Source organism: Seriola lalandi, unplaced genomic scaffold (assembly GCF_002814215.2).
Source record: "Seriola lalandi dorsalis isolate HSWRI2012SDOR001 ecotype SW California unplaced genomic scaffold, Sedor1 jcf7180002054956, whole genome shotgun sequence".
In the NCBI taxonomy this organism is placed as follows: Eukaryota; Metazoa; Chordata; class Actinopteri; order Carangiformes; family Carangidae; genus Seriola; species Seriola lalandi.
The window spans coordinates 2,147,531-2,173,811 of record NW_019525507.1 but is presented as its reverse complement, the minus strand read 5'-3'; the positions used below and the strand labels follow the sequence as shown (position 1 = coordinate 2,173,811).

Below are 26,281 nucleotides of genomic sequence, written 5' to 3'. Positions count from 1 at the left end.
ACACACTCCCCACACACACACACAACTAAAGAGGCTTTTAACCCCAAATGGCACACTATGGTGGCCAAAGTTCTCCTGTTCTCTTGTTTTGCTAACTGTTTTGTATCAGTTAGCATATTTACTTTATCCAAAAACCACCGACTAAACTAAATCTACAAAAACAACAATCAAAGTAATAAAACTGATGCTGCTTTAAAGCTTAAAGGTCAGCTATTTTTGGACTGAGGCTTTATTCTTTAACAAGCAAGAGTTCAAGAGTTTCTCCTTTGGGTTTTGCAAAGAAAGTGTAAGATTAAAAACGTTCTGTGGTTCTGAGCGTTTAGAGTTAATATGAGACTATGAGCAGCCATGCAGTAAAATTAAAGCTTCACTGCTACATTTCTTTCTCCCCGTTCCAGCACTTGGCTATTTCCTGGGAGACACTAAAGCCATATTAAATGGCTGCGAGGACCACTGGACCCTGCAGGACAGGGCCGCCATGCCGCTGCTCTTTCAGATGACTGTGTGCGTTGACATCCGTGTTGTGGTCCCCGGACCCTGGGTTGCCTTCTCTTACAGCTCGGTCCACGCACCCAGGCCTGAGCTGGGTCTGGAGGGAGACGACGGAGCTCTGTATGGGTGGCTGCTAAGGGTCCGACACCGATTTCCTCTCCAGTTGTCCCCGACTCACTGGCACAGGGTGTGCCTCAGGAGGGACGTACCACGCAACTCCTTTAGCCTGGAGGTAATTGCTGTTGTCCAGTGGTGAATTAAGTATTCAGATCCTTTACTTAAGTAACAGTAAGACCATAAAGTGCTCCACTGCAATTCAGTAGTAAGTCCTTCGGTCACATGTTACTGAAGTAATGAAGGCTTACTTAAAGCATCAAAAGTCAGTGCAAAATTGGCCACTTCATGTATTCTAATAATAAATATCGTATTATCAGATTGTCATTAATCTGTAAGAAGCATTTTATTGTGTCAGTTGACAAAGTCAAATAGTGTTTGCATAAAACAGATAGGCTATTTTAAATGGAGTTTGGAGTGAAAAACAATGAACCATAGAACAAAGTTTAGATGAACACATTTAAGTATGTGCAGTTAAGCTGAATAGACTTTTGACTTATACACCGTATGAAAATAGACACTGTATTGCAGTGAACTACTATTCTTGCAATTCTAAGCCAAGTCAGAAAATGCTAATGCTAATTTTAACGGCTACTTGTGGCTTATCCAGGAAGTTTGCAGACGTATACCTGTAAGGTTTGTACACATGTTGTAATATCATGTATAAAACCATTTATGGCATTTTTATAAAACAAAAAATTGTACTGCATTACACAAAAAAATGACCAGCTGCATTATGTTTTTACTTTGGGAATGAAGTTAGCAAAGCTAACCACAGCAACTTAGAGTACAGTAGGTTAAAGAGGTCAAAAAACACAGCCAGTCAGACAGGTTGATCACAAACCGCAATTTAGTAAATTTAATCTTAACTACTTCATTTGGAAATGACCTGACAGCCAAAGTAGGCAACAGTTAAATCTGACACTTGGTCTATAAGCTGTGATGGTTGCTTACAACTGAAAGTTTGGGTAATAATTTTACCATTGAGCCTTCATTTCTCTTCCAAATAAGTCTGGCTAACTTGGGGGTTTGTTTAAAACCTGTACGATCATGTGAATGCATATTTCTTGCTCATTTGGAATTGCTTTTAGCAATGTTTCACACTTCCAGAGCTCAGCAAATAACTTGGTCATGTTGACCATGTTATTACTGGTGGACGTGGCCAAAACGATGAAAATAAGACCCAATAATTAAGATTTTGTGTTTGGGGTCAAACTGTTGAACTTTCACTTAATGATCTCTCTCTTTATCTGCTATATTATATTAGTGACACAAGGTGTGTGTGAATGTTCCAGGTTGATGGGAAGATGGTGGCCGAAAGGACCGTCATCGCTCAGGCCATCCCCCCTTACGGCTCTCTGTGGCTGGGCTGCCGTCCCAGAGACAGACCCCCGGGAGCCACGCTCGGAAAAGTGGAGCTGTACCTGTTCCGGATGTGGGAGGACTTGGGTAACCATGGCCTCTGTGAGGACGGCACCGTGATTGGCTGGAACGCTCAGTACTGGGGCCTGACCAGTCCCAATGCCAGGCAGAGAGACCCTCACCTCCTGTGTGGTGAGACGGAGCAAGCTGCAACCCTGTGCATCGAGAACTTTTCTAACTAATTAACTGCATTTATAACAGAATGCAGGCTAGTCTTTTCTCTCCTTTCTTAAAAAAAATTCATGAATGTAAAAAAAACTTTCATTCTAGCTAAAACATAGCACGGCATGTTTGCATTTTGTTGTATAGAAATTCTTGAGCATGCGTCTTATCCTGTATGACTGGAGTGGTTTCTAGAGCCTGTTCTTTCATGTTCTTCCTTCCAGTTTACCTGACCTTACCTTCAGGAAGTCAAAAGGTTGTCAGTAGAGTCAGCCAGCCATATTCCTTCCTCTTTTAAATCAAATTCCCCCTATTCCAGATTGTTGCTTTATTACAGAATAATGTGAGGATCAAAAATAATGCTCATCAGTTCATGCAGAACATTTCACTAACATTAGAACTAACACTTCTCTAGATACTGTACAGTAGATGTGCATGTGCGTAGAGCATGTTGGATGTTGAATGTTGCATGTTTTTATGTGTCTTGTAGCACTGAGACGGGTGAGACGTAGAGCTCCCACTCCCAGAAAGACTCCTAAAGGGGTGTTCTCAGGTGACTTATGCACTTACATGCCTGTTGTGTGTATTTGTCTGAGTATACAGTGTATGTTTATTGGTATATGCCTGTATGTATGTGTGTAATTTAGAGAGTAGATAGATAGATATAGAACCTTAATGACAAAATTTATTGTTTCAGCAACGACAACTCCATTTGCACGGTCAAACCCATCTCCATCTGGTAAGCTTCACTTTAACTTAATACTATCTCTTATTATCTTAGCTGAAGTACTTCCCCCCTGATTAATACTCATCTCCCTTCCTCTTACTTTCTTCTGTTACATAACTCAAGGTCAATAATCTGAAATCATTTTACTTTTGATACATTTAAAACAGATTTTCTGAAAAGAACATAAGGATTTTTTGAGTGAACAGGGTTCATTCACTTAGGCTGTGTCATTCTCTAGTCTATTTTTTTCTTTGGTCCACTTGCGGTTGTTGCGTGCCTGCATGTCGGCTCATTTATTCATCATTTCAGCCATATCAGTATCTGTTTTGCAAACTGCTGCTGCCACAGCTAGATATGTAAGACACTCTGTGAGTGGGAGTTTCTGTAGAAAAACCTGTCAGACAACACACAGCAAATGCTATTAAATGGTAATCACATTAGTAATTGGTGATTTAAAAGAAAAAGTAACCAAAATTTAAGGATAATTTCAATTTGGTCCTCTTGGCCGCCATCTGTATCAATTATGATAACATTATAATGCAAGAAAATTATAATTTTTTAAATAACAGTAAAGTAAAAAAGAATTTTGTAGCTTGATCCATAATTTTAATCAGTTATGATAATGATACGGAATTTTGGACATGCATATTTAGTTTTTCCATCCTTTCTGTTAGTTATGATAAAATAATAATATCATTAAATTGTTGCAAGTAATGGGAATTTAAGGATAATTTTAACTTGGGCCAACTTTTTAAATAAACAAGTTTATTCTTCCATTTCTGCAGGATATGATAACACTATCATGTCAGTAAATGAAAGAAGCAAAGAAAGTAATAGAAATTTAAGGATAATAATCATATGATATTTTTGTCTTTATTTTTGTCTTCTTTGATATTATACATTATATTATTATAAAGCACTGTAATTGCTGAGATCTGAGAAGACAGCAACATCGCTAAAACAAAGTCCAATGAGGCAAAGAAACACGAGCAGTCGAGAGGATCAGACAGTTTCTAAACAAGCAAATCACTTAAACCACTTGGATGTGATACAGGAAGTGAGTGCACAAGTCTGTGTCAAACTGTGTGTGTGTACAGGTATTGTAAAACCACGTTCAGACTAAACAGCAGCTCTGCCTCAGAAAAAACCCCAACTCATTTGAATGTCGTGCTGCGTGTCGACGGTTTAGCTGCTTTAAGGTGTTACTGTTCACCTTTGCATCCGTAGATCCAAAGATAGCCAAAACTATGAAAAAGAGACAAGTTGTTATCAAATTGGAATTATCCTTTGATATACGCCATGGCTAGTTATTTAAGAATTGAAATTTAAGACACGGCTTCATGTCTCCAATCACAGCTTTTACTGCCGACCAAACCGCATCTGGAAAAGCACTCACAGGTTAGTCTGACACATGCAGTCTATATAGTATTGTGTTATTGATATATAGAAGAAACAATGCCTTAACCATGCTTTTATGTATTTTTTTATCAATACATTTTCTTTAAAAAAAAAAAAAAAAATCAGTTTTCTCTCTTCTTTTAGGTTCCCAGTTCGTAAACTGTAGCATCAGCCAACTCTGTTCCGATAAGGGTAACAAATATTCACCTTTTGTCCCATCACAATGTTTTATTGATGCATATTTGTGCACTTACAATTTCATTTCTTTCTGCAGATGCTTACTTTTGGATGTTACTAAGAGTGGTGGTCCAAGTGGACCAAATTATTACAAAGGATGTGGAACATCTGGTGAGAGTTATGTCTCTGCAAACAATTAAATATTATGACTCTATTCAAAGCCACAATGTGTACATTTTTGGGTTTGAGTTTGAGTTTCGTCCTAATGGTAACATGAAGGAGAATATATGGAGAGAAAGGGGCTGAAAGTGAGACATAGACGGCACCAATTTTTTAACCAGATCTTATTTTTATACAAAACAAAATTTAAGACATCAGAATGATAAAATATATTATAATCAACACAGCGACTACAAGTTTTTACTTAATATGTCCAATATATTCATTACATCTACAAATTAAAGGCAAATCTCAGGGTTTGAGATTAAAGGGAAACATCCCTGTCTGCCTCTGTCTCTCCATCTTTCGCACAGGTGTCAGATGCGTTTGATTGCAAAAATAAATCATCAGACTTTGGAGATGTCTGTCAGGATGGCAAAAATGTTCAGGTCAGTATGAACCAGAAACGGGCAACATCCCTCCACTTTTCAGAATAAAATTTCTCCCATAAAGCAAATGACTGCAACTCTTCTCTCTCTTCTCTCTCTGCAGGTAGAAGAGGTCTCCTGTCATGACAAAGACAACAGCAGGTAAAAACATGTCAGTAGGTATTTTGTTATGTATTTATACTGTATGTATATGTATACTTCACATTTCACCTCCTCATGGTGGTGTGAATTTTATTCTCTCGCAGAAATAAAACCTGCAGTGTGGTGTTGAAGCTCAGCCGTGCTGTCTCAGCGTGTGAACTGCAGCACGCCAGCGTTTCTGCCCTGCAACAAGCAGGACACAAGAAAATACAAGCACAAATCATTGGAGAGGTGGAGAGAGTCGGTGAGCGACTTGTCTGTCAGTAGATTTATCTGCCCACCTATTTATTTATCTTGACACATTCACAGAAACACACAGACACACTAATGCTTTTCTTATAAACAGCCACTATAGCCACATGTATAACATAAGAGTTTGACACATAGAAGTAAAACAAACATACAGTGTTTCAAAATTTATTATGATAAAAAATGTAACCCTGCATTTTCAATCAATGATGTTACACTGTGTCATAGATTAGTTGTTGTATAGTGTTAGTCTGTGTATTAAAAGACCTGTGAGTCAATCTGAGGTGAGGCAATGTTTTACATGTTACCTTAAGTTTTACATTTTCATCATGAATTGCAAACATGTATTTTGCAAATATGCAAAATGCTTGCATCAATTGAACACACACACTGTTCTCAAATACAGATGTACCTTTGCAGATACACAAAACTCCCACAGGAATACAGACAGAATATTGTTAACAGACACACGAACATCTAAATTGCAGCCTTTACTGTGAATGGAGAAGGTGGGAGAAGTGGCCAATACAAATATGGAAATATAAGAGCACAAAAGCAAACATGCATTTCTTAACTTGTTAGGACGCCCCTGATATAATTTCTTTCCTTGCCACGATCCTTATACATCTATCATGTCTAACCTTAAACCTAAATCTAACCTCAAGCCAAAATCCATGTATTAATGCCAAGGCTCTTTGAAGAAGTGAAGACTTTGCATAAATATCCTCACTCAAGATTTAAAACCCCAAAAAAAGTCCTCATAAAGACAGACGTACAAAAACACACATTCACACACAGCGTTTTAGCTCATGATAATTTTGTCACCATCAGCTCGAAATCAGTGTAAGGACCTGAAGTCCTCTGGTGAGAAGTTTATGAGGTGCACAATCACATCTTCCCTGGAGGACGTCTGTCGGTCTAAACCACTCCCCGAGCTTCCATGGTGAGCAACACCTTTGTTTTGTATTCTGTACTCACTGTATGCCTAGGTGTGCATGAATACAATTTCTATCTCATAATCCTCTATATCTCTCTAGCTCCGTCATGAAGCTCAAGTCTCCCGACCTGGCGCCACAACCTAGGACAGGATCCTGCAGTAGTGAGTACCAAAAACACAGACACCCATAATATCCATCAGGATTCACTGTTGGTTCTGCTGCTGTGACCATGTTTGTCTGTGCTTCAGGGGAAAAGCCTCGCTTTTGTGACTGCACCGCCTCCTGTAATTCTTCAAGTAAGAAAACAGCCGGTGTAATCTGTGCCTGTCTGCATGGTGTTGTAACGTCAAGCAAAAATGATATGTACATAGAGTATATGTGATTATAGCTCCCCAATGCCCAGCTCTTAAATAGTATGGGACATTATTCAAACTTGAGAGGAATATTTTCACATTATGGGAATTATGCCCATTGGCTTTCTTGCCAATAGTTAGATGAGAGGATTGATACCAAACTCAGATTTGTTCCGTAAATATGAAGCTATAGCCAGCGGCCCATTAGACTTGGACTTGGTCAATAGCAAGACTTGATATTTAATGGACAAAGATGAGAGTGGTATCGATCTTCTCATCTAACTCTCAGCACGAAAACAAATAAGTGTGTTTATTTGTCTCAGAAGGTTTGTGTTGGAGTTTTGTATTAAACTGCCGCTGATGTAACTTTTCCCTCTTTCTTGTCTTTGTTTTTTGTTTTTTCAGGACAGTTTTTCGCCATAAGAATTAATGTTAACGTGGCATCTGTTGATGTTAACTTCCTTAAACAATTGGTATGTATAGCACATTGTGACTGAACTATACCTCCTGTTGTATACATGCTATGTACTGACTTTCTGACTTCATATGACAGTTGTCAGGCCTTTGTGAAGCCCACAACTGTAACATGGGGATAGGGTAAGTCTCTATCCACCAAACTCTGCTGTTTTGCTAACTCTTAGCATGCTAATGGGTCTGGGTGTCTTTGCCTCTTTTGTCTGTTTCAGCTTTAATATGAACTTTTAAAAGTGTAGATTAGTTGAGCTGCTGAATAACACCTAATGGGAAATAGTTTGGGTGGTAATAATTCAAACATTCCACATTCCAGGTCATCGTGTGAAGATTGTTCAAAGCATTACCGGGTAAATCTTACAAAATCTTACAATTAATTAGAGTTTTTTTATGCATAAGAGAGTCATTAATCATGTTTCATAAATAGTTTTCTTTATCCTAGGGGGCTCGCTTTGACTGCCATGGGACACGACAGAGGTACATATGTTTCTTCCCTTTGCCTATTATGTGCACATGCAGGAAGGAGCCTGTCTACAAATGTTGAAAACTGATATTACTCTCTTTCCATAACATTCCTGGGCCCAGTGTATGTCTCAGTGGTGATTCATTAGGTGATGGACAGATGCACTGGGGAAATTTGGCACACTGTTGAAGAAAATCATAACTTTTCAATAAACAATAATCCCTGAAATGCAATATTGATGATAGTGTATTTGATAATAATTAATAACCGCCTTGCTGCTGGTCTCTAGGTTGTACAGCTGCATGGTGATGCTGGAGATGTCTGGACCTGTCAATATTTGCTCCCTGAGTAAACTTCTGCAACAACTTATTGACAATAACGGCAGCATCTCAAACGAAAAGCCACTTACACGCATGGGTTAGTCTGCACATTTTATGACTAACATAACTGCATATTTTTCCTATTATGACGTCTCAATTATATATGATATCTCTGTCTTTAGTGATGTGTGGTTCTCCTGGTTCAAATGTCAGTACTCTGTTGGTATCCAACCTGACCTGGGTCGCCAGTGACCTGCCGACCTCTGATGTCTGCCAAACTGACCCCACTTGGTGTAAATGGTAAGTTTATAACATTTCTATCGTGAAATCTTTAGAAAATTGATATTCTGATTTCTTTCCTTTCCTTTTGTTGTGCATGTTTATAGCTATGCACATTTCCAATCCAAAGCTGGAGAGAACGCTGGAGGCTCTTACTGTTTGTTAAAGAACACTCTGCATTTCTTTTCATGGAAAAAGAGCACAAGACAGACAAACGATGCCCCTGAGGATGTTTAGTCTTTCGGAGAAATTCAGGAATTGAGGAGGAATTTTTTAGAAAACGGGAGGGTTTAACACTCACTCTACTTATGCAGCACGGACTCAACTGGCTGTACATAAGCATGAGAAAAGCATGAAAAAAATTATGAATTAAACTATTCTATCAAAAATGACTTGAGAAAAATATCATCTTTGTTTATTGATTGTATCTCTCTAAAAAATAAATGATCCAGTAAGTTATCATTGTCATTATCATTGTATCAACCAATGAATTAGTTAATTTACCATGTTGGAAATGAAATAGAATAGAAAAAAAGGATTAAAAGGAATAGTTTGACATTTTGGGAAATACAGTTATTTGCTGTGTTTTTGAAAATTGGATGACAAGATTCATACCCAATATGAAGTTACCTCCAACATAGTTAGCTTAGCCTAGCACAAAGACTGAAAACAGGGGAAAATCACTTCACTTTTTGTATGCATTAAACTGAGATATGAGATATAAATTGTTTATTAGTTAGGTTTAGTTAGCTGCTGGTAGGCAGAGTTTATTACCTTTGGACAGAGCCATAGTTACTCCCCTCCCATTTCCAGTCTTTATGCTAAGCTAACTGGCCAAAATATTGAACTATTCTTTGAAATTTTTGTGAAGGTGGTTCTCTCTCCAAAATGGTGAATATGTAAATTTTGAACCAATTAATTAATTTTCTTTTTTTATTTTGATGTGGCATTGTTAATATGTTTATATATCCTACTTAATGCTAATGATAATAGTAATATCAGTACTCCTGCCACTGCCCTTTAACAAGGCACTGTCCTCAGACATGAAAGTTATAAAAGTATGCTTTTTGCCTGTTCTTTCATAGTGAGGCAAATGAGACACTTGCTGTTCTTCTGACTGACAGCTGCCCTCCAGAGCCTCTCACATCTCAGCCCTCCACTCCGACCAACAGCAACATTTCTACAACTTCTGAAGCCTTACCACCATCTGTCACCAACAAGACCCAACAGACTAACACAACGACTGAAAATACCACAGCAGTTCAACAGAGAAATGCATCACAAGGAACAACTCAGGAACTCAGGAACAACATGACAACTTCACTTGCAACAATTAACAGTACACAGTCCTCGACAGCACGGCCTGTCCTTCAAACAACCTCACAAAACACAACTGTGGCTGTCTCTGACAGTCCAAAAGTACAGCAAACTGAATCTGATAACAAAAAATTGTTGACAACCACTGAAAATACAGTACTTCAAAACACAACGACAGCACAACAAAAGACAGAATTCATAACGTTATCGTCTGTCAACTCAACACAACCCAGCACCACAACTTCTGACAACCACCTAACATTACAAAACACAAAAACCACTCTGATTGATTCAACACTTAACACAACTACACTGTCTCCCAAACACACATCACTGTTCAATGTAACAACAGCAGATGCATTTACACCTTCTCCCAGTGACAAAACAGCATTCAACATTACTACAGTTGACACAGTTACAGCTTCTCCAAATTACACAGAAGTGTACATGACTACAGTCGGATCATTTACATCTTCTCAAAATGAAACAACACTTTTCAATGTAAGTACAGCCACACCTCCCATTGACACAACAGTGTACAATGCAACTACAACCAGACCATTAACACCCTCTCCCAATGACACAACTGTGTACAATGTAACTACAACCGGACCATTTACTTCAAATGAAACAACACTTTTCAATGTAAGTACGGCCACACCTCCCATTCACACAACAGTGTACAATGCAACTACAGCCAACACAGTTACATCTTCTCCAAATTACACAACAGTCTACAACATGACTACAGCCAGATCATTTACATCTTTTCCAAATGATACAACACTCTTAAATGCAACTACAGTTACGCCTCCGAATGACACAACAGTGTACAACATAACTACAACCGGCCCATTAACAACATCTCACAATGACACAACAGTGTACAATGTAACGACAACCAGACCATTAACAACCTCTCCCAATGAAACAGCAGCGTACAATGTAACTATATCTGGACCATTAACACCCTCTCCCAATGACACAAGAGTGTACAATGTAACTTCAACCGGACCATTTACACCTTTTTCCAATGACACAACAGTGTATAATGTAACTACAACTGGAACGTTAACACCTTCTCCCAATGACACAATTGTGTACAATGAAACGACAACCAGACCGTTAACACCCTCTCCCAATGACACAACAGTGTATAATGTAACTTCAACCGGACCACTTACACCTTCTTCCAATAACACAACGGTGTACAACACAACTACAATTGGGCCAATAACACCCTCTACCAATTACACAACAGTTTACAATGTAACTTCAACCGGACCACTTACACCTTCTTCCAATAACACAACGGTGTACAACACAACTACAATTGGACCAATAACACCCTCTACCAATGACTCAACAGTGTACAATGTAACTACAACCGGACCATTTACACCTTTTTCCAATGACACAACAGTTTACAATGTAACTACAACCGGACCACTTACACCTTCTTCCAATAACACAACGGTGTACAACACAACTACAATTGGACCAATTACACCCTCTACCAATGACACAACAGTTTACAATGTAACTACAACCAGACCACTTACACCTCCTTCCAATAACACAATGGTGTACAACAAAACTACAATTGGACCAATAACACCCTCTACCAATGACACAACAGTGTACAATGTAACTACAACCGGACCATTTACACCTTTTTCCAATGACACAACAGTTTACAATGTAATTACAACCGGACCACTTACACCTTTTTCCAATAACACAACGGTGTACAACACAACTACAATTGGACCAATTACACCCTCTACCAATGACACAACAGTGTATAATGTAACTACAACTGGAACGTTAACACCTTCTCCCAATGACACAATTGTGTACAATGAAACGACAACCAGACCGTTAACACCCTCTCCCAATGACACTACAGTGTATAATGTAACTACAATTGAACCATCAACAACCTCTCCCAATGACACAACAGTGTATAATGTAACTACAACTGGACCGTTAACACCTTCTCCCAATGACACAACAGTGTATAATGTAACTACAACCGAACCATTTACACCCTTTCTAAATGACACAACAGTGCACAACGTAACCACAAGTGGACCATCAACACCCTCTCCCAATTACACAACAGTGCATAATGTAACTACAATCGGACCATTAACACCCTCTCCCAATGACACAACAGTTTACAATGTGACTACTGTTGCATCTTCTATTAATCACACAACAGTGTACAATGTAACTACAGCTGCCAACAAGAATGTACACAATGGCACAACTACAAGTAATGCTACAATAATCACATTAACACCTTCCAATTATACAACAACAAACAATGTAACTGCAGTCTCTAACAACTACACAACATCAGAGAATGTAACAACTACTATTGTATCCTCAAACAACATACCCACTGCACAACAGAACACAACTACTCATTATAAAAACACAACTATGTCTACCACAGCTTCACAAGGTAATGAAACTCGAAATATGACTTCTGCTGTCGACATCACCACTAAACCCACAGCTGCTCCAATGAAAAACCACAATACCACAGCAAGTGTGACTCACAGCATCACAACATCCATCAAATATAACACAAGCACCACCACACCTTCCAACAGCACTGCTCCCATTATCAATCACAATGAAACCACGGAAATCAACTTCAACCTGAGTTCAACTGCAAGCAGTTTAACCACCAGTTTCAAGCTAACAACAAAAGAACTAGGAGTCAATTTAACAACTACAGCAGCAAATGCTTCCCATGAGCATATAGCCACAGCTTCAACCACAACCACCACTACTGCTACTACTAAACATGACCCACCTCCACCCCAGATTAACACCACTACTGGTCAAGTGTCCTCAGTTTCTACAACAACTCTCCAAACCATCACCCTCACCAGTGCAACCACGACCACAACAGTGCCTGGTATGTAAAGCTCAGAATTCAAAATTCTAATACTAGTCTGCCTGAAGCCACACAGGAAGGTTTTGTGGACCAAAATGACTGGACTAGCTTTCACTTTGATTATCTATAGAGACAACGCAAAGTGAAGAGGCACAGGAAGAACAAGTAAATGATCTGCTGGAGCAAACACAGAATACATCCCAGCTCAACTCGTCTCAGGTGAAGCTACTAATTACTAATGCACTACTGGATAAATGTTATAAAAAGACACAACACAATGCTTTTTGTAAAGTAAAATTACTTCTTTGGCCTAAAAATGTGTGAAACTTATGTTTAAGAATAATAGATATCACCATTATCATTTAATTTGACATTTTCAAATGATTATACAGAAAAAGATAGTAAAAATAAATAAATATCTCCTCAAACCATTAAGTTTGATTGGGAAAAAATTGGAATCCTAATTGTCAGACTGTCACAACCAGCACTGAATAGTAATAAAGTGATTTGTTTTCATTTAAATGTGTGTTCATCACTGAGGTATTGTAGCTGTCTCTTTGTTCGAGTGATAAATTTGTAATTTTGGAGGTAAGCTCTGTAATTTGGTGATTGTTACAGGTGGGGCAGATGGTGGGTCAGTTGGAGAACCTTCTGGATGGCCTCACTGTCTCTCAGGCAGTGGGACAAAAAGCTGTCAACATCATCAGCAACCTGATGGAGGGTGACTCAGTGGCCCTGACTGCATCTGCTAATAGGTAAAACTCACATGACCCTCACCTATATATGTGTGTATGTATATATATATATATATATATATACGTTTACACGCATATGTGAGTTTTGTAAAATGTTTTGCCATCTTTCCCCTTGACAGGCTGATTCGAATGGTGGATAATCTGGGTCTTAAACTGGTTGTCAATGGCGACAGAGGGATCCTCTCTTCAAATTCATTGGTTCTGGCAGTCAGGACAGTGGATGGGACCAACTTTCCAGCAACATCTGTCAACATCTTCAACACTGATAACGTCCAGGTAGCACAGAATAAGATTCTACAAAAAGGTAGAAAGATTAATATCTGCGGCACAAATTTACCACCGGTAGTACATCTAATGTTGACAAGGCTACACTTCAAAGTGTCTTCAAAAGCATCACACAACTATTGCAGTAACCATTTGTTAACCTTTTGTTTTTTTCCAGCTCCGTGCTCTCAGCAGGTCCCGGTCCAAGAGGTCAGGTTCCGTTCTGGGGTCTGTATTCTTGCCTTCCAACCTCACTGCGGGACTTAGTCCTGAGCAGCAACAACAGGCGAGCAGGGTCCAATTCACTTTCTACACCAAAAGTTCCTTTTTCCAGGTACTCTCCCATTGTCAGATCCAGATTTGTCTTCAGTCGTCGCTTAAAAATGTTTTACAGGATGTAGAAATATTTACTGGTGTTCATTTAATGATTTATAAGCAACTTTTCTCAATGAAGTCCAACATTTGCCTTTAAGAAAAGGATACAGTTATGACAAAAGATTATGTAATAAAATATTAATTACAGTGCAGGAATGTGCTTGTGCTTGTCTTTGCGCAGGATGCTGCATTAGATAACAACACCCTTGTCAGTCCAGTTCTGGGCTCCAGTGTTGCCAATTTGTCAGTAAGCAACTTGACTGAGGACATTCAGTTTACCATCCGAAACATCAACCCAATACACGTGAGTGTGCACATTAAAATTAAGATTATCTTCATGAGCCAATTTATACAAAATAGAATCATGTCATAACTGAAATGCCACAAGTAATTGCCAGGATGAGACCAAAAGACTTAGCTGGTTTAGTATTCTCATAAAAAAACGCCTTCTGGACATGGATTGCATTATTTACTATTTAATATGAGGATCCCTGTTTACTAAGTCCATAGCAATAAACCAGTCTTCATAAATTATAAAGTTGTAACATTGTAAAATCACAGTGAGACTGTAATAACAATAAAACCTTTTGTCATTTATAAACATAATAAAATCTGGCATTTTTTCAGTGAACCTTTCAAAATAAAAGGTTAATTGTAAATTAGCTGCAAATAAATGAAAGGCATCTATTAAAATCAGCTGTAAAAGGTTACTCAGACTTTGCTCTTGGTTTGCAGGGGAACTTTGTGGCCTCCTGTGCTTTTTGGGACTTCACTCTGAATGGTGAGCACATGAATACCAAATCGAGCTGGTTGAGAGCCAAATTGCCACAGGTATGAATATTCCTGTTTGTGGTGTTTCTGTTGTTTAGGTGATAGAGGAGGCTGGAGCTCTGCCGGCTGCTTTGTTGTCAATTCTACACCAGAAGAAACAACCTGCAGCTGCAACCATCTCACTTCATTTGCAATACTGCTGGTTAGTGTCCATGTGTCAATATAGATTATTTTTGAAATCAGAATTGTTGCATTTATTTATCAAATGAGGAAGTGAAATTAACAGCCTTAGTTTCAGGACAAGTGACCTGATCTTGTTGTTGTACAGTTGTACAATATGTCTTCACTGTTTGTATATTTGTGTCTGTACCCTGTTCTCAATACAGGATTTGTCCCGAGGAGGAATAACTGACCATCAACAGGCACAAGTTCTTACTTTCATCACCTACATCGGCTGTGGAATCTCTGCTATTTTTCTTGCCGTCACCTTACTGACATACCTTTCATTTGAGTAAGGATCCACCTCTTTACAAAGCCAAGATTACTTCAATCTGAGCTTCATCAGGCGCATGTAGCATTTTAAATCTTATACACATTGAAAATTAAAAAAAAAAACATTTCTATTCCCTGTAGTTTTAAAAAATAAATAAATAGAAAACTCTGTCTTTGCAGAAAACTGCTGCGAGATATTCCCGCCAAGATCCTGGTCCAGCTCTGCTGCTCCCTCCTCCTCCTCAACCTGGTCTTCTTACTGGACGGTTGGCTGGTGCTCTACCCGGCGGTCGGGCTGTGCACCAGCACCGCCTTCTTCCTGCACTATTTCCTGCTGACATCATTCACCTGGGCCGGGCTGGAGGCCCTGCACATGTACCTGAGCATCGTCCAGGTGTTCACTCCTTACCTGAGCAGATACATGCTCAAGTTCACACTGATGGGCTGGGGTAGGTACTTTAAACCTGAACTCCAAAATGCTTAGTTATAGGAAGGCAATATATAATCTTAATGCACTTCTAAAATTTGGTTTTGAAACACATATTTCTATTTATTGGTTTGTGCAGGTATTCCTCTTCTTGTGGTGATCATTACCTTATCGGTAGACAAAGACAACTATGGTCTGGTTACATATGGAAAATACACAAATGGCACTTCAGATGACTTGTAAGTTACATTTAAATCTTAACTACCTTTATGTAAATACGGTTGTTTGATTTTTTCTGTTTTATTTTTCTTTCATTTAAATGTTCTCCTAACCAGACTGTAATAGAGAAAGTAATGCAAATCTTTCCATGTAACACACTCCTGTACGTCTCCCTCTGTAGCTGTTGGCTGCGTAATAACGTCGCCTTCTACGTGGGCGTGGTGGCCTACTTCCTCCTGATCCTTGTTCTGTGCCTGCTGGTCTTCATCGTCGTTATGGTCCAGCTGGCCCGGATCAAGAGGCAGAACCCTCAGAACCAGTCTCCTAACCGGGGATTGATGACTGACCTGCGCAGCATCGCCGGCCTCTCCATCCTGCTCGGCCTCACCTGGGGGTTCGCCCTGTTCGCCTGGGGACCGCTCTACTTACCCTTTGTTTACCTTTTCTCCATATTCAACTCTCTGCAAGGTGAGACATGTGTGATTCTGCATCACAATCTGCATGATAAATGTGTCCAAAATGCTATTATTTTACCGTTTAACTTGTTCTGTATAGGTTTCCTTGTCTTTGTTTTCCACTGTGCTGTGAAAGAGAACGTCCGCAGGCAGTGGAGGACGTATCTCTGCTGTGGGAGACTGCGACTGCCTGAAAACTCAGGTGGGCACCTTAATGTCCTTTTATACCTCGGATAAAGTAATTGGACACATTAGGGCCTGGGGTTTTCAAACTGCGAGCCAGATATACTGCATGAGGTGAAAGGTACTGGTACACGCCGGTGTTTTTAAAAGCAGCTTATTGTAGTTTGGCCTGCTGATTTGGCCCCAGTATTGACGCGGTCAGCAGTTGGAGCGGGTGCAGAGACCGTGACTACTCATGGATTCAGGGAAGGTACTTTACAGCACTTAGTGCCTGATTGCCAACCAATTTGCATCAGACATTGAACTTTTGACTTTTCTGAGTCATAACTTTGTCAAATCTGAACACGTAGATATGATGCACATAATTTTAGATTCAGTGTCACTCACATTTTCCGGTGATGTAATTATCTCCAATGTCCTTCGGCAGTAAGCGTCCATGAATCACCATAGATTTCACTGAAAATAAAGATGCTTTTTATATCTTCAGAACTTGCCTGAGAATCATCACATTGTTATGTTTTCCTCAGTATCGAAGTAAACAAATGATAGTTGCCTGTACATTATAAAGAGGAACTGCTAATAGCTAATGCAGCGTACATTTAGTGGCGCTAATTTGCCAATGGTAAACACATAAATGTTGCTCAAGTTGCAGCCACTTAGTGTCACTCACTAACTCTCCCAAAGCATTATGGGAAATGTAGTTCCAGAACTTAAAGGACAAGTCAGACAAAGAAACGAATCCATTAATATTGACTGTTAATTGATATTGATATCAATGGATGTCAATGTGAATACCTTCCCATCGATAAATCTGCCAATTACAAACTCACATAAGCTTGGTTATATATGTTTGTGCAGATTGGAGTCGAACAGCCACCCAGAACAACAGGAATCTGTCGGTCACTGCGCCGATCGTCCCTCGGCCCTTAACCTCTCGAAGATCCTCCGTCATCAGCGATGGCACCAACAGCAGTGGTATTTTTACAGTGTTTGAGTTTGCACTTTTATACAATTGACACACGCTCACATACACACAGACAACGCCACTATTGATGTGTTTCTGTGTTCGTCCCCCACAGCCTCTGTGTTTGCAGACAGCGGAATATCAGAGGGATACAACAGCGACGTCGTCCTCAACGAGCTCCACAGACGAACTCTGTCACCACAAGGCGAGGCCTGACAACTGTGTCAAGCGTTCATTTGTGATGACAGTAATTATCTACTCGGAGAGGGCCGAGATGACAGACAGAGATTAGCACTCTCCTGCAGATGGAGTAAACAAAAACGCAGTAATCACAGGAGTGGTTCCTCACGGGGTTCAAAGAAATCACAAGATGATGAAACGATGGACAGGAACACGGCCGAGGAGAGGTGAGACTGAAGGTCCTGTAGTGAAAAGTGTTACTTGACACCATTTCTACATTGCCAGTAGAATATATGAAGTGGTAAATGTACAGTAGGTGTATTTCTGACTGAACACATGAATCATTTCACAGTTACAGCTGCGACTTTCAGCAGACTGTCAAGTTTATTTCAAAGCTCTTAGAATTATTTCTGTAAACATTAAGTATGATATTAACATTTTTTTCAGTCTAAAAGAAAGGTCGTGTATGTACATGTTAAAAATACAAAGTTGCATTTCATTAGGAGCCTAGAACAGACTCTGTCAACATTGTGAAGCTATTTTGCAAATTTTTTTTGGTGGATTTCTCTTCTTTCTGAACATAAATAGGAGAAAAGAAGATATTTACATTGTTTTTTTTCTGATGCTGCATGGACTTACCTTTTTACATTTTCAATAAAGAGTCAATTTGGCACTTTGAAAGGATTCTCCAGCTTTTAATAGGGGCAAAATGGATTGAAGGAAAATGTGCCAATATTAACAAAGTGATCAGAATTTGATCTTAACAAGAGTATTTGAGGATGTAGTCCTCCTTTAATATGAGATACTGCTTTATTTTGCTACAGCACAGTGTTGATGTTAGAGTCATGAGATGTTTATGGTGTGAAGAGTGAGGATTTTCCTGTACAGGTTTGACTAAATGTCCTTGTGGAAGGACATGTGCATGCCATGAAAGAGAAGATAATAAACCTTCAACTTATTACCTGTCCAGTTTGTCTTTTGTCTTTTTGAGTCAGAATGTTTCACATCTGACATCTTTACATCTTTTATCAAACCTGTTCAACAGGGGAAAAAAAACCCACCAATAATTACAATCCCAACAGACCTCCCCTCTCATCACAGTGCTGTGTCACCTCCAGCAGAGCATCTCGCCGCCCAGCGCCGGTTAGATCACAGCCTGTGAAGGTCGGCCGCTGAGGCTGGCAGCTGTTAACTATAAAAAGTTTTACACAAGTTCAAATCTCAGAACAATGTGACCTCTAATGGGAAGCAAATAGGAGAGCACGTTGTGAGAGACAGATGTTATGTTTTTTATATACATATTTTAGCCACTGATTTATTATGTTGGGTTTCAGCATTACAGGCATCTAACACAACTGGTCTTGTGTGTGAACAGTAAGTTGGCTTTAATAACTGACTGCTGCAAACTCAAGTGCAAGTGCAACCATCCTCCACTAGATGTCAGTGTAATCCCACATCACAGCAACTCCTGCTCACACAGGGAAAGAAGACTGAGCACTCACCGTTCACATGACTGCTAACATGAACACCTATTATTTACCCAGCACCTCCCTGTTCTTCTGGCCACTGCAGCAACTTCATGTTTGGTTATAATTAAGGGAAACATCAACACTGAAGAATGACTTTTTAACTCGGAAAAAACTCCCCCACTTCCGATCCTGTTTCTCTGAATTTGTGGTTCCCGCCACATCATGTGAAACAATAGAACTACAAAACAACTGACTTGCATAATCATTAAATCCCAGTTTCCTTGTAGATTATTCATTATGCATAACAATCCCTTTTGTGTCTCTGCTGTGATTCTGTCGGTTTCAATATCCCGGCTTCCTGACAAGCAGCATGGATGCGGGATAAATCTATGTCTGCTTCACTTGACTAATTTGCTGGCAGATTTTGCTAATCACACATCACTCAAAGGCGGGAACTTTTTTTTTCCTCGTCTGGAGTTTTAATTAGATTTAAAGGTTAACTTTTAGTGCAACTGTGTCAGAGCGGCCTGCGTGCTTTCACAGCCTCACTAATGGCCGACACGGGGGGAGGGGTTACAGAGGGGAGAAAAAAAAAAATAGACACATGCATCAATATCGATTAACATTTCACTTCTAAATGGACGTTTCACGACTCGTCTCAGGGCGTGGGACAAACATACATAAATAAATTCCTTTTCTTTAAGTTCATTTACAAAGGATTGACCCGCTTCACTTGCTGTGACATAGAAATTCATGCTCTATTCTCTATCATCGCAGGCCATCAATATTTAATCCAGGTCAAATGAAAGGTCTGTGCCTCCCTGGGGGGGTCGCTTCCTCGGCTTAACATCAGAGCAGTAGTTTCATCCGAATCCAGCAGCTTTTCAATTTGTTTAAAGAAAGGTGTTTACAGATGTGAAGAAGCTGAAAGGATCCCCCCCCCCCACCGTGCATGCAGTTGAGTTGTTTGTGTAGTTTTAAAGTTTAAGAGCACACATGCAGCCTGCCTGTAGTTACAGCTGAGGAGTGTATCGATCATTGGCACCTCGGCAGCTGCTCGTTGTTGAGCGTTGGCTCATTCGATCACTAACCCTCCACTTTGATTTTCCAGCTGTCTGAAGAATTCACTCCTCACGAAAAACCGCGCTCCGAATCCCAGGCCGCTGCAACTGAGGGAAACATCCCAGAGCAAAAGAGGGAGAAACAAGCTCCACTCATACAGACATTCTTGCAATTCCTGCAAAGAACATTTCCGTTTAGAGAGATGCACTGTGGGATAGATTGTAACTCCGGATGTTGGAAAGTGTGCTATCAGTTCACTTTACCTATAACATTTAGAACTTTTACCATATTACTTTTCATATGTCAGGATAACTAATTCTGAGATATTGCAGTATGCGGTCTGTAAACTTGCATCACTCAGCTCACTCGACACAGACACGAGTAAAATGAGATATTACTGGTATTCTGCCTCTATATCAAATATATAAATGATAGAGACCTTCTGGGTAGTATTGGATAGTAGATTAGTACAGTGGCCCTGAGAGCTCAACACACTGCAACCTAAGAAAACACATGCAAACAGACAACACACAAACAAATTCAGACAAACATCATCAACTGGACACACAACACATGCACTGCAAATGCACACAACACAACCAAATCCAGAAACGCGTCGCAAGTAGCACAGAGGACAACAGAAGCGTTTCCAGGGGACACACACAAAAAAAAAAGTGATGAACACGACTGGGATGCACTTGTTGTTCAATGCTCTCTGACTTTTATAGTTAAAAGCACTGAACAATGTGTGTGCGTAGAAGTGTGTCCCAGCCAGGTTCATCTTTTTTTTGTGTGTCCCCTGGAAACACTTCCGTTGTCGTCGGAGCTACTCGCAGCGCGTTTCAGTGTTTGGTTGTGTTGTGTGCATTTGCAGTGTTTGAATTTGTTTGTTTTATACATTGAATTAAATGAATACAATTTTTTGTTTTCATTTTCATTTCATTTTATTGCACCTTTTATCCAAGAAATGCAGCTCAAAGTGCTTCACAACAAAGAAATCACATGCACCAAGTGGTTCACGTGAAAGAAATTTAAATGAACATAAAAAATGTCAAAAATATAAATAAATACATAGAATGCATAAAAACAAGTAAGAAATGTTTTCTTTAAGCTCTCCAGCTTGTGAAAATGATAAGTGACAGTATTGTTTGACACCACTAAGGAGTCTTGTTTTTGTCTCTCTCCCTTATTCGTCATAGATGTGGCGGTACTATAATAAAAGTATAGTGTCTGAATCACTGGCTGAGGAACAATCTGTTTTAACTTATGCGGCAACGGAGGGCAGTAAAACACAAGGAATCTGAGCTCCGGCACCAGCAGCTCTCACTACTCTGTGAGTCACCTTGTGTTTATGAGTGTGTGCCCATAAACATCTTTATTTGATATTCATTTTATAAATATATCAAAGAGCTTAATTCCTGAACTTTCTGTGCTCTGATAAATTTTGATGAACACGTCGATGATGTTCATATACCATCAATCAGACACCGTTTCATCTTTTAATGAAAAAAAAAAGCTGTAAACCATAATCCAGCCTGCACAGAAGGATGTTTTGTTTGAAACCAAACAGAATGGCTAATATCGTGTGTGCTCCCCGGCATCAGCAGAAATAAAAGTCTCCTCTGGGAACCATCAGATCAATGAGGCAAACCTCTCAATCAAATGTTGATTGAAGGGAGTCACTGAATCAGCAGGATCTTTATTGTTTGGCAAATTGGGAATTTAAAGTCATGCTCATGAGCTTATTGTCCTCCAGCTATAGCAGGCCTTTGAAATTCACAGAGAGGTAAAATGTGTGTTTATATGTATTAAGTTGCTCAATGTGATGCACCAGTCCGGGCAGCTAGAAAATCAAGAAAGGGAAGGAATAAACGCTGAGCTGAACATGAGCACTGGTGGACACTGTCTTTGCTCCATTTTTCTCTGTGGTATGAATAAGAGCGCACTCACATAACTGAGTGTACTTTCAACATATCCGGACATCCACATCCCAGACAATGTGGTGTAAAAAGAAGGAGTACAAAGAGGCAGACGGGAGAGGCAGAGGAACACGGTTACACAATACATTACCTGGAACCAGAGGAAGTCTTATTCAATACCTTTTTTTCCAGCTTGCTTCAGAGAAGGGAGGATGGTATTCTTGTTTTTGTTTTTTTCTTGAATCCTGAAAAATGTATTGTTAATAACCTGATGTGACCAGAGCAAGACAGACAGATAGTGGCGTGTGTGTGTGTGTGTGTGTGTGTGTGTGTGTGTGTGTGTGTGTGTGTGTCTGCTGCAGCAACCAGAGGACGCCTCCGTCCACGATTATTCTGTGGCTCTAACAGGAAATCATTGGTGTTTTATTGATTAAAATAAGACAATCGGTGCCCGTCCCCTGAGCATCAATGACATCTGTAGAGCTGAGTCCAAAGGACACTAAAACAGCACCGAGCCCAGCCTGTTCACCCTGCTGCAGCCGCCGCCGCACCACCTGACTTCAGAGCACTTCCTTCCCTCAGGCTGCGAGACGACTGAATTCATACTCCACACTCCACCATGACAATACTTTTACTTTAATGACTTGATTATTTAATCATTTATTTGTATAACTTTTGTTTTTGGGGTTTCTTTTTGTGAGTAGAATAAATTGACCTCATCTGGAATTCTGTGTGTTGCATTATGATAATTTAATTTAATCGTTAATTCTTTGAATATCATTCACAAGATCTCAGAAAAAAACACTTCACATTTTACTTACATACTTTTACTTGTTTTATTTTAAATGCAGAACTTGTACTGGAGTATTTTTACAGTGTGATATAAGTACTTTTAGTAAGTAAAGGATAGGAATATCTCTTTTCCCACCACTGGTATCCTTTGTGGTACTTTCTAAACCCTATACAGGCTGCTGATTCAAGGCTCCAAGGCCCGGCCAGAACATATACAACATTTTTTGTATTGCCTGTACCATAGCGGCATTGAATATTGAATATAAAATGACTGCATGAAGGAACACTTGGTATTTTATAACATTGCTCTCTGGTGTGAGCTATCTGCTGTTTCCTGCTTCGTTTCGGACCATTGTCTATTGTATATGTTGTATGTTTTTAATGTTGTGTTGTGTTATGCGACATTTAAATATTTTTTTATGTACGAAGATAAATTTCCACTGTGGTGGACAATAAAGTCAATCGAAAAAATCTATATTGTGGTTATTCTCATCTGTGCAATTCAAATTAAGCCCCTTACCATGCTAATACAAGACGATAGCTGTAGGCCTGCAATTTCCCATTGGGATTAATAAAGACAATGATATCTATCTATCTGGAGGAAGCAATGCAGCTAAGATAATTAGAGATATTATTAACTTAAAGTCATGCTTGCCAGTAGGAGACGGGAATGACCGTGAAAATGTAGTTGTAATTGCTGAAAGAATAAATGTGGTCGTTAATGTTTTCCCTCTGCAACTAAAGAGTATCTATCTATCTATCTATCTATCTATCTATCTATCTATCTATCTATCTATCTATCTATCTATCTATCTATCTATCTATCTATCTATCTATCTATCTATCTATCTATTTATCTATCTATCTATCGATCTAGTTTCCTGCTCCTGCTCCTCCCTGCACACCTGTTCCTAATTACCTCATCAAGTCATACCTGGCTCCCATCAAGCCCAAGTAAATACAAGCCCCTTTCCTCGCTCCCAGTTTCCAGGTTGTCAGCATGTGAGTGAACGCTTCCTCATGGTGCTGCCTGTTTCTGCTCTGTCTCCTCGTCTTCGTCTGTTCAGATCCGTGTGTGTGACCCTGGTGTACCTGGGTGTGTGTATTTTGGGTGCTTTTCTGTCCTGCACCGTGACACACATTTTGTAAGTTCTTTCTTTTACTTTGGAGGTGCCCCCCCCCCCCAAACATACATAAATGGATTTCCACGAATGGCCCCACCTGCACCCCCTGACCCCTAGGGCCCCTGAGCCAGAGCCTCTGTATGACTATGACTGTTAATATTTCTTGTTTGAAAGTCACAGAGCTCAGTAACAAGACACAACACCACCACAAAGACACCCAAAATGTAATCGTTTTGGGTGTCTTTAAATCTGACACCATATTGGCGTGGTGAGGCGCCTTTTACTTGTCCCACTGTCCCATAATCCATCCATGCTGAAAAACATAACTCCAGCCAATAGCATGCAGCTGGGCCAGATCTTGCATGTATTCTTATCAGTAAAACTAATTATATTAAAGATTATGTTCTGTTTTGCTAAATACGATATGTACAAAGATGTTTTCCATAAGTATAATTTTAAATAATAAAACTAATGATGCAAACCCATTATTTCACTTTGACATCTCAGAGAAGTCAAAGCATTTTTTTTTTTCTTTAATGGAAATTTTTTGAAAACTGTCTGGTTCTCTGACAAGCAGGCTCATTTAAACGAGAGTTGGAGACGAGGGAAATTACATCCTTCTTAGTGCTGGCTGTCAGCCGTCCCGGGGAGGGGCTGCTCCATACACTGTTGGCAGTGTGTGTGTGTGTGATAACGAGACATTTGAAATGCAGATATTAAAACAACATCAATCGCGTGTGCGAATGCAATGTGTTTGTAACCAGATCAAATCTGTGGGATGGTAGCGGCCGCTGACACTGCCATTTTAACACAGTGGGGATTTGCTTTGCCAGCACACTTAGAGTCTGAATGCTGCTCGGTAAACAGAACCGGTGGGGTTCCTTAAAGACCAAATTAAGTTGAGAAACTTCAGAGAAAGTAGTTAAATTTGCTTAATTTGAATGTCCAGTAGTTATAACTTTCCTAAAATCCAGTAATTCTGATATTAAGTCGATTTTGAATAAATATAAAAAAGATAAAAAAGCAGAAAATCTGAAAGTTGTGCTCATATCTATGTCCTCTTCTGTTTCAGAACCAGTCAATCAGATGAATTGTATGAAAACAGTTCATGTTTACCACTTCACACATGTCATGACTGCTATCGAAGAACAGCACAAATACATACATGAGGTACATGAGTACATTTCCTCATGTACTGTACCTAAAGTGATCATATGAAACTTTTCCACATCAAAATGTCTAAAAATGACGAGACCTATATTGTATACTTTGTTGAGTTATGCACTTACACTATCCCAAATCTTTCGAGCACTTTTCAAACCATGGTACGGTCCGTTTCATTTGGTGGCCTGTCAATGACGTCATATCACTTACTTTTTAAAATTTTGGCTTAAAATTGTTAAGCCAAAATTTTGAGACGCACTTTTTACACCTTATTCATTTTCAACTATGTATTTCAACCAGATGAAGGATTTTAGTCATCGGATGTCTGGATCTTAAGTTATCAGAGGAAAAAAGCCAAGAAATGTTAGACAGAAATGTTAAGATTTTACAAGTGCTTTTACAAGCCAATGTTCATCAAGAATTTTGATTAGAATTCATCAATTGACTGACAGAAAATGAACTGGAAACTATTTTATTAATCGTTTCTTCATTTTTCATGCAATAAATGTCAAATAGTCCAAGGTCCTAGCTTCTGAAATGTTATTTTAATAGTTTTATTAAACTAGTATTGTAAAAGTGTAGCTTTGAACTCTGCATAATTGTGACAGACATCTCTAGCCTAACTATTGTCGTAAGTTTTACAAACCAAACAATTAAATTTCTAAATCAAGAAAATTCTCAGCAGATTGATTCATAATGAAGTCAGTTACTTTTCCCATTGAGAACTTTTACTTTTGATCCTTTAAGTACATTGTCTGATTTAAACGACATACTTTCAGCAAAAGAAATACTTTCAGTGCAGTGGAATGCACTTTTATGTAACCTTATTAGTATAGAGTGCAACTGAAAACGTTTATCTGAATCTGGAAAATGGACGTGTTACATTGTTCATGTAATTATTTGTTCAGAAATGTGATTATTAATCTGTGATCGGCTGCTTCTGTTTAGATCGTAATGATAGGAAGTTGTGCTTTTTCCGGAGTGCGCAGTGAAGTGCACACACACACACACACACACGCACACACACAAGGAAGGAGGAAAAAAAGTTTTATTTACCAAGCTATGAACAGTGAATGCTCCTCAGAGTTTTGAAACTGAATACGTTAGTAGATAGCGACCTTAAT

At 39.3% G+C, this 26,281-nt stretch overlaps 1 protein-coding gene across 1 annotated transcript in view; it reads left to right on the top strand.

Moving 5' to 3' along the window:
- adgrg2a (adhesion G protein-coupled receptor G2a) overlaps positions 1 to 18,586 on the top strand; it is a 22,775-nt gene extending 4,189 nt beyond the window's left edge. Inside the window, exons 3-36 of the mRNA XM_023395055.2 lie at positions 399 to 724; positions 1,902 to 2,160; positions 2,681 to 2,743; positions 2,888 to 2,929; positions 4,274 to 4,315; positions 4,460 to 4,507; positions 4,590 to 4,663; positions 5,026 to 5,100; positions 5,204 to 5,241; positions 5,346 to 5,485; positions 6,322 to 6,433; positions 6,528 to 6,589; positions 6,677 to 6,724; positions 7,187 to 7,254; positions 7,335 to 7,378; positions 7,569 to 7,602; positions 7,695 to 7,729; positions 8,005 to 8,132; positions 8,218 to 8,335; positions 9,400 to 12,563; positions 12,673 to 12,761; positions 13,161 to 13,297; positions 13,417 to 13,573; positions 13,740 to 13,895; positions 14,118 to 14,240; positions 14,672 to 14,717; positions 14,806 to 14,909; positions 15,094 to 15,218; positions 15,380 to 15,648; positions 15,766 to 15,865; positions 16,027 to 16,313; positions 16,401 to 16,502; positions 17,342 to 17,458; positions 17,563 to 18,586. Of these exons, the coding sequence (XP_023250823.2) occupies positions 399 to 724; positions 1,902 to 2,160; positions 2,681 to 2,743; positions 2,888 to 2,929; positions 4,274 to 4,315; positions 4,460 to 4,507; positions 4,590 to 4,663; positions 5,026 to 5,100; positions 5,204 to 5,241; positions 5,346 to 5,485; positions 6,322 to 6,433; positions 6,528 to 6,589; positions 6,677 to 6,724; positions 7,187 to 7,254; positions 7,335 to 7,378; positions 7,569 to 7,602; positions 7,695 to 7,729; positions 8,005 to 8,132; positions 8,218 to 8,335; positions 9,400 to 12,563; positions 12,673 to 12,761; positions 13,161 to 13,297; positions 13,417 to 13,573; positions 13,740 to 13,895; positions 14,118 to 14,240; positions 14,672 to 14,717; positions 14,806 to 14,909; positions 15,094 to 15,218; positions 15,380 to 15,648; positions 15,766 to 15,865; positions 16,027 to 16,313; positions 16,401 to 16,502; positions 17,342 to 17,458; positions 17,563 to 17,663 (6,833 nt within the window). The 3' untranslated portion in view covers positions 17,664 to 18,586. The remainder of the gene's footprint in view (positions 1 to 398; positions 725 to 1,901; positions 2,161 to 2,680; positions 2,744 to 2,887; positions 2,930 to 4,273; positions 4,316 to 4,459; positions 4,508 to 4,589; positions 4,664 to 5,025; positions 5,101 to 5,203; positions 5,242 to 5,345; positions 5,486 to 6,321; positions 6,434 to 6,527; positions 6,590 to 6,676; positions 6,725 to 7,186; positions 7,255 to 7,334; positions 7,379 to 7,568; positions 7,603 to 7,694; positions 7,730 to 8,004; positions 8,133 to 8,217; positions 8,336 to 9,399; positions 12,564 to 12,672; positions 12,762 to 13,160; positions 13,298 to 13,416; positions 13,574 to 13,739; positions 13,896 to 14,117; positions 14,241 to 14,671; positions 14,718 to 14,805; positions 14,910 to 15,093; positions 15,219 to 15,379; positions 15,649 to 15,765; positions 15,866 to 16,026; positions 16,314 to 16,400; positions 16,503 to 17,341; positions 17,459 to 17,562) is intronic.
- The last annotated feature ends 7,695 nt before the right edge of the window (positions 18,587 to 26,281 follow it).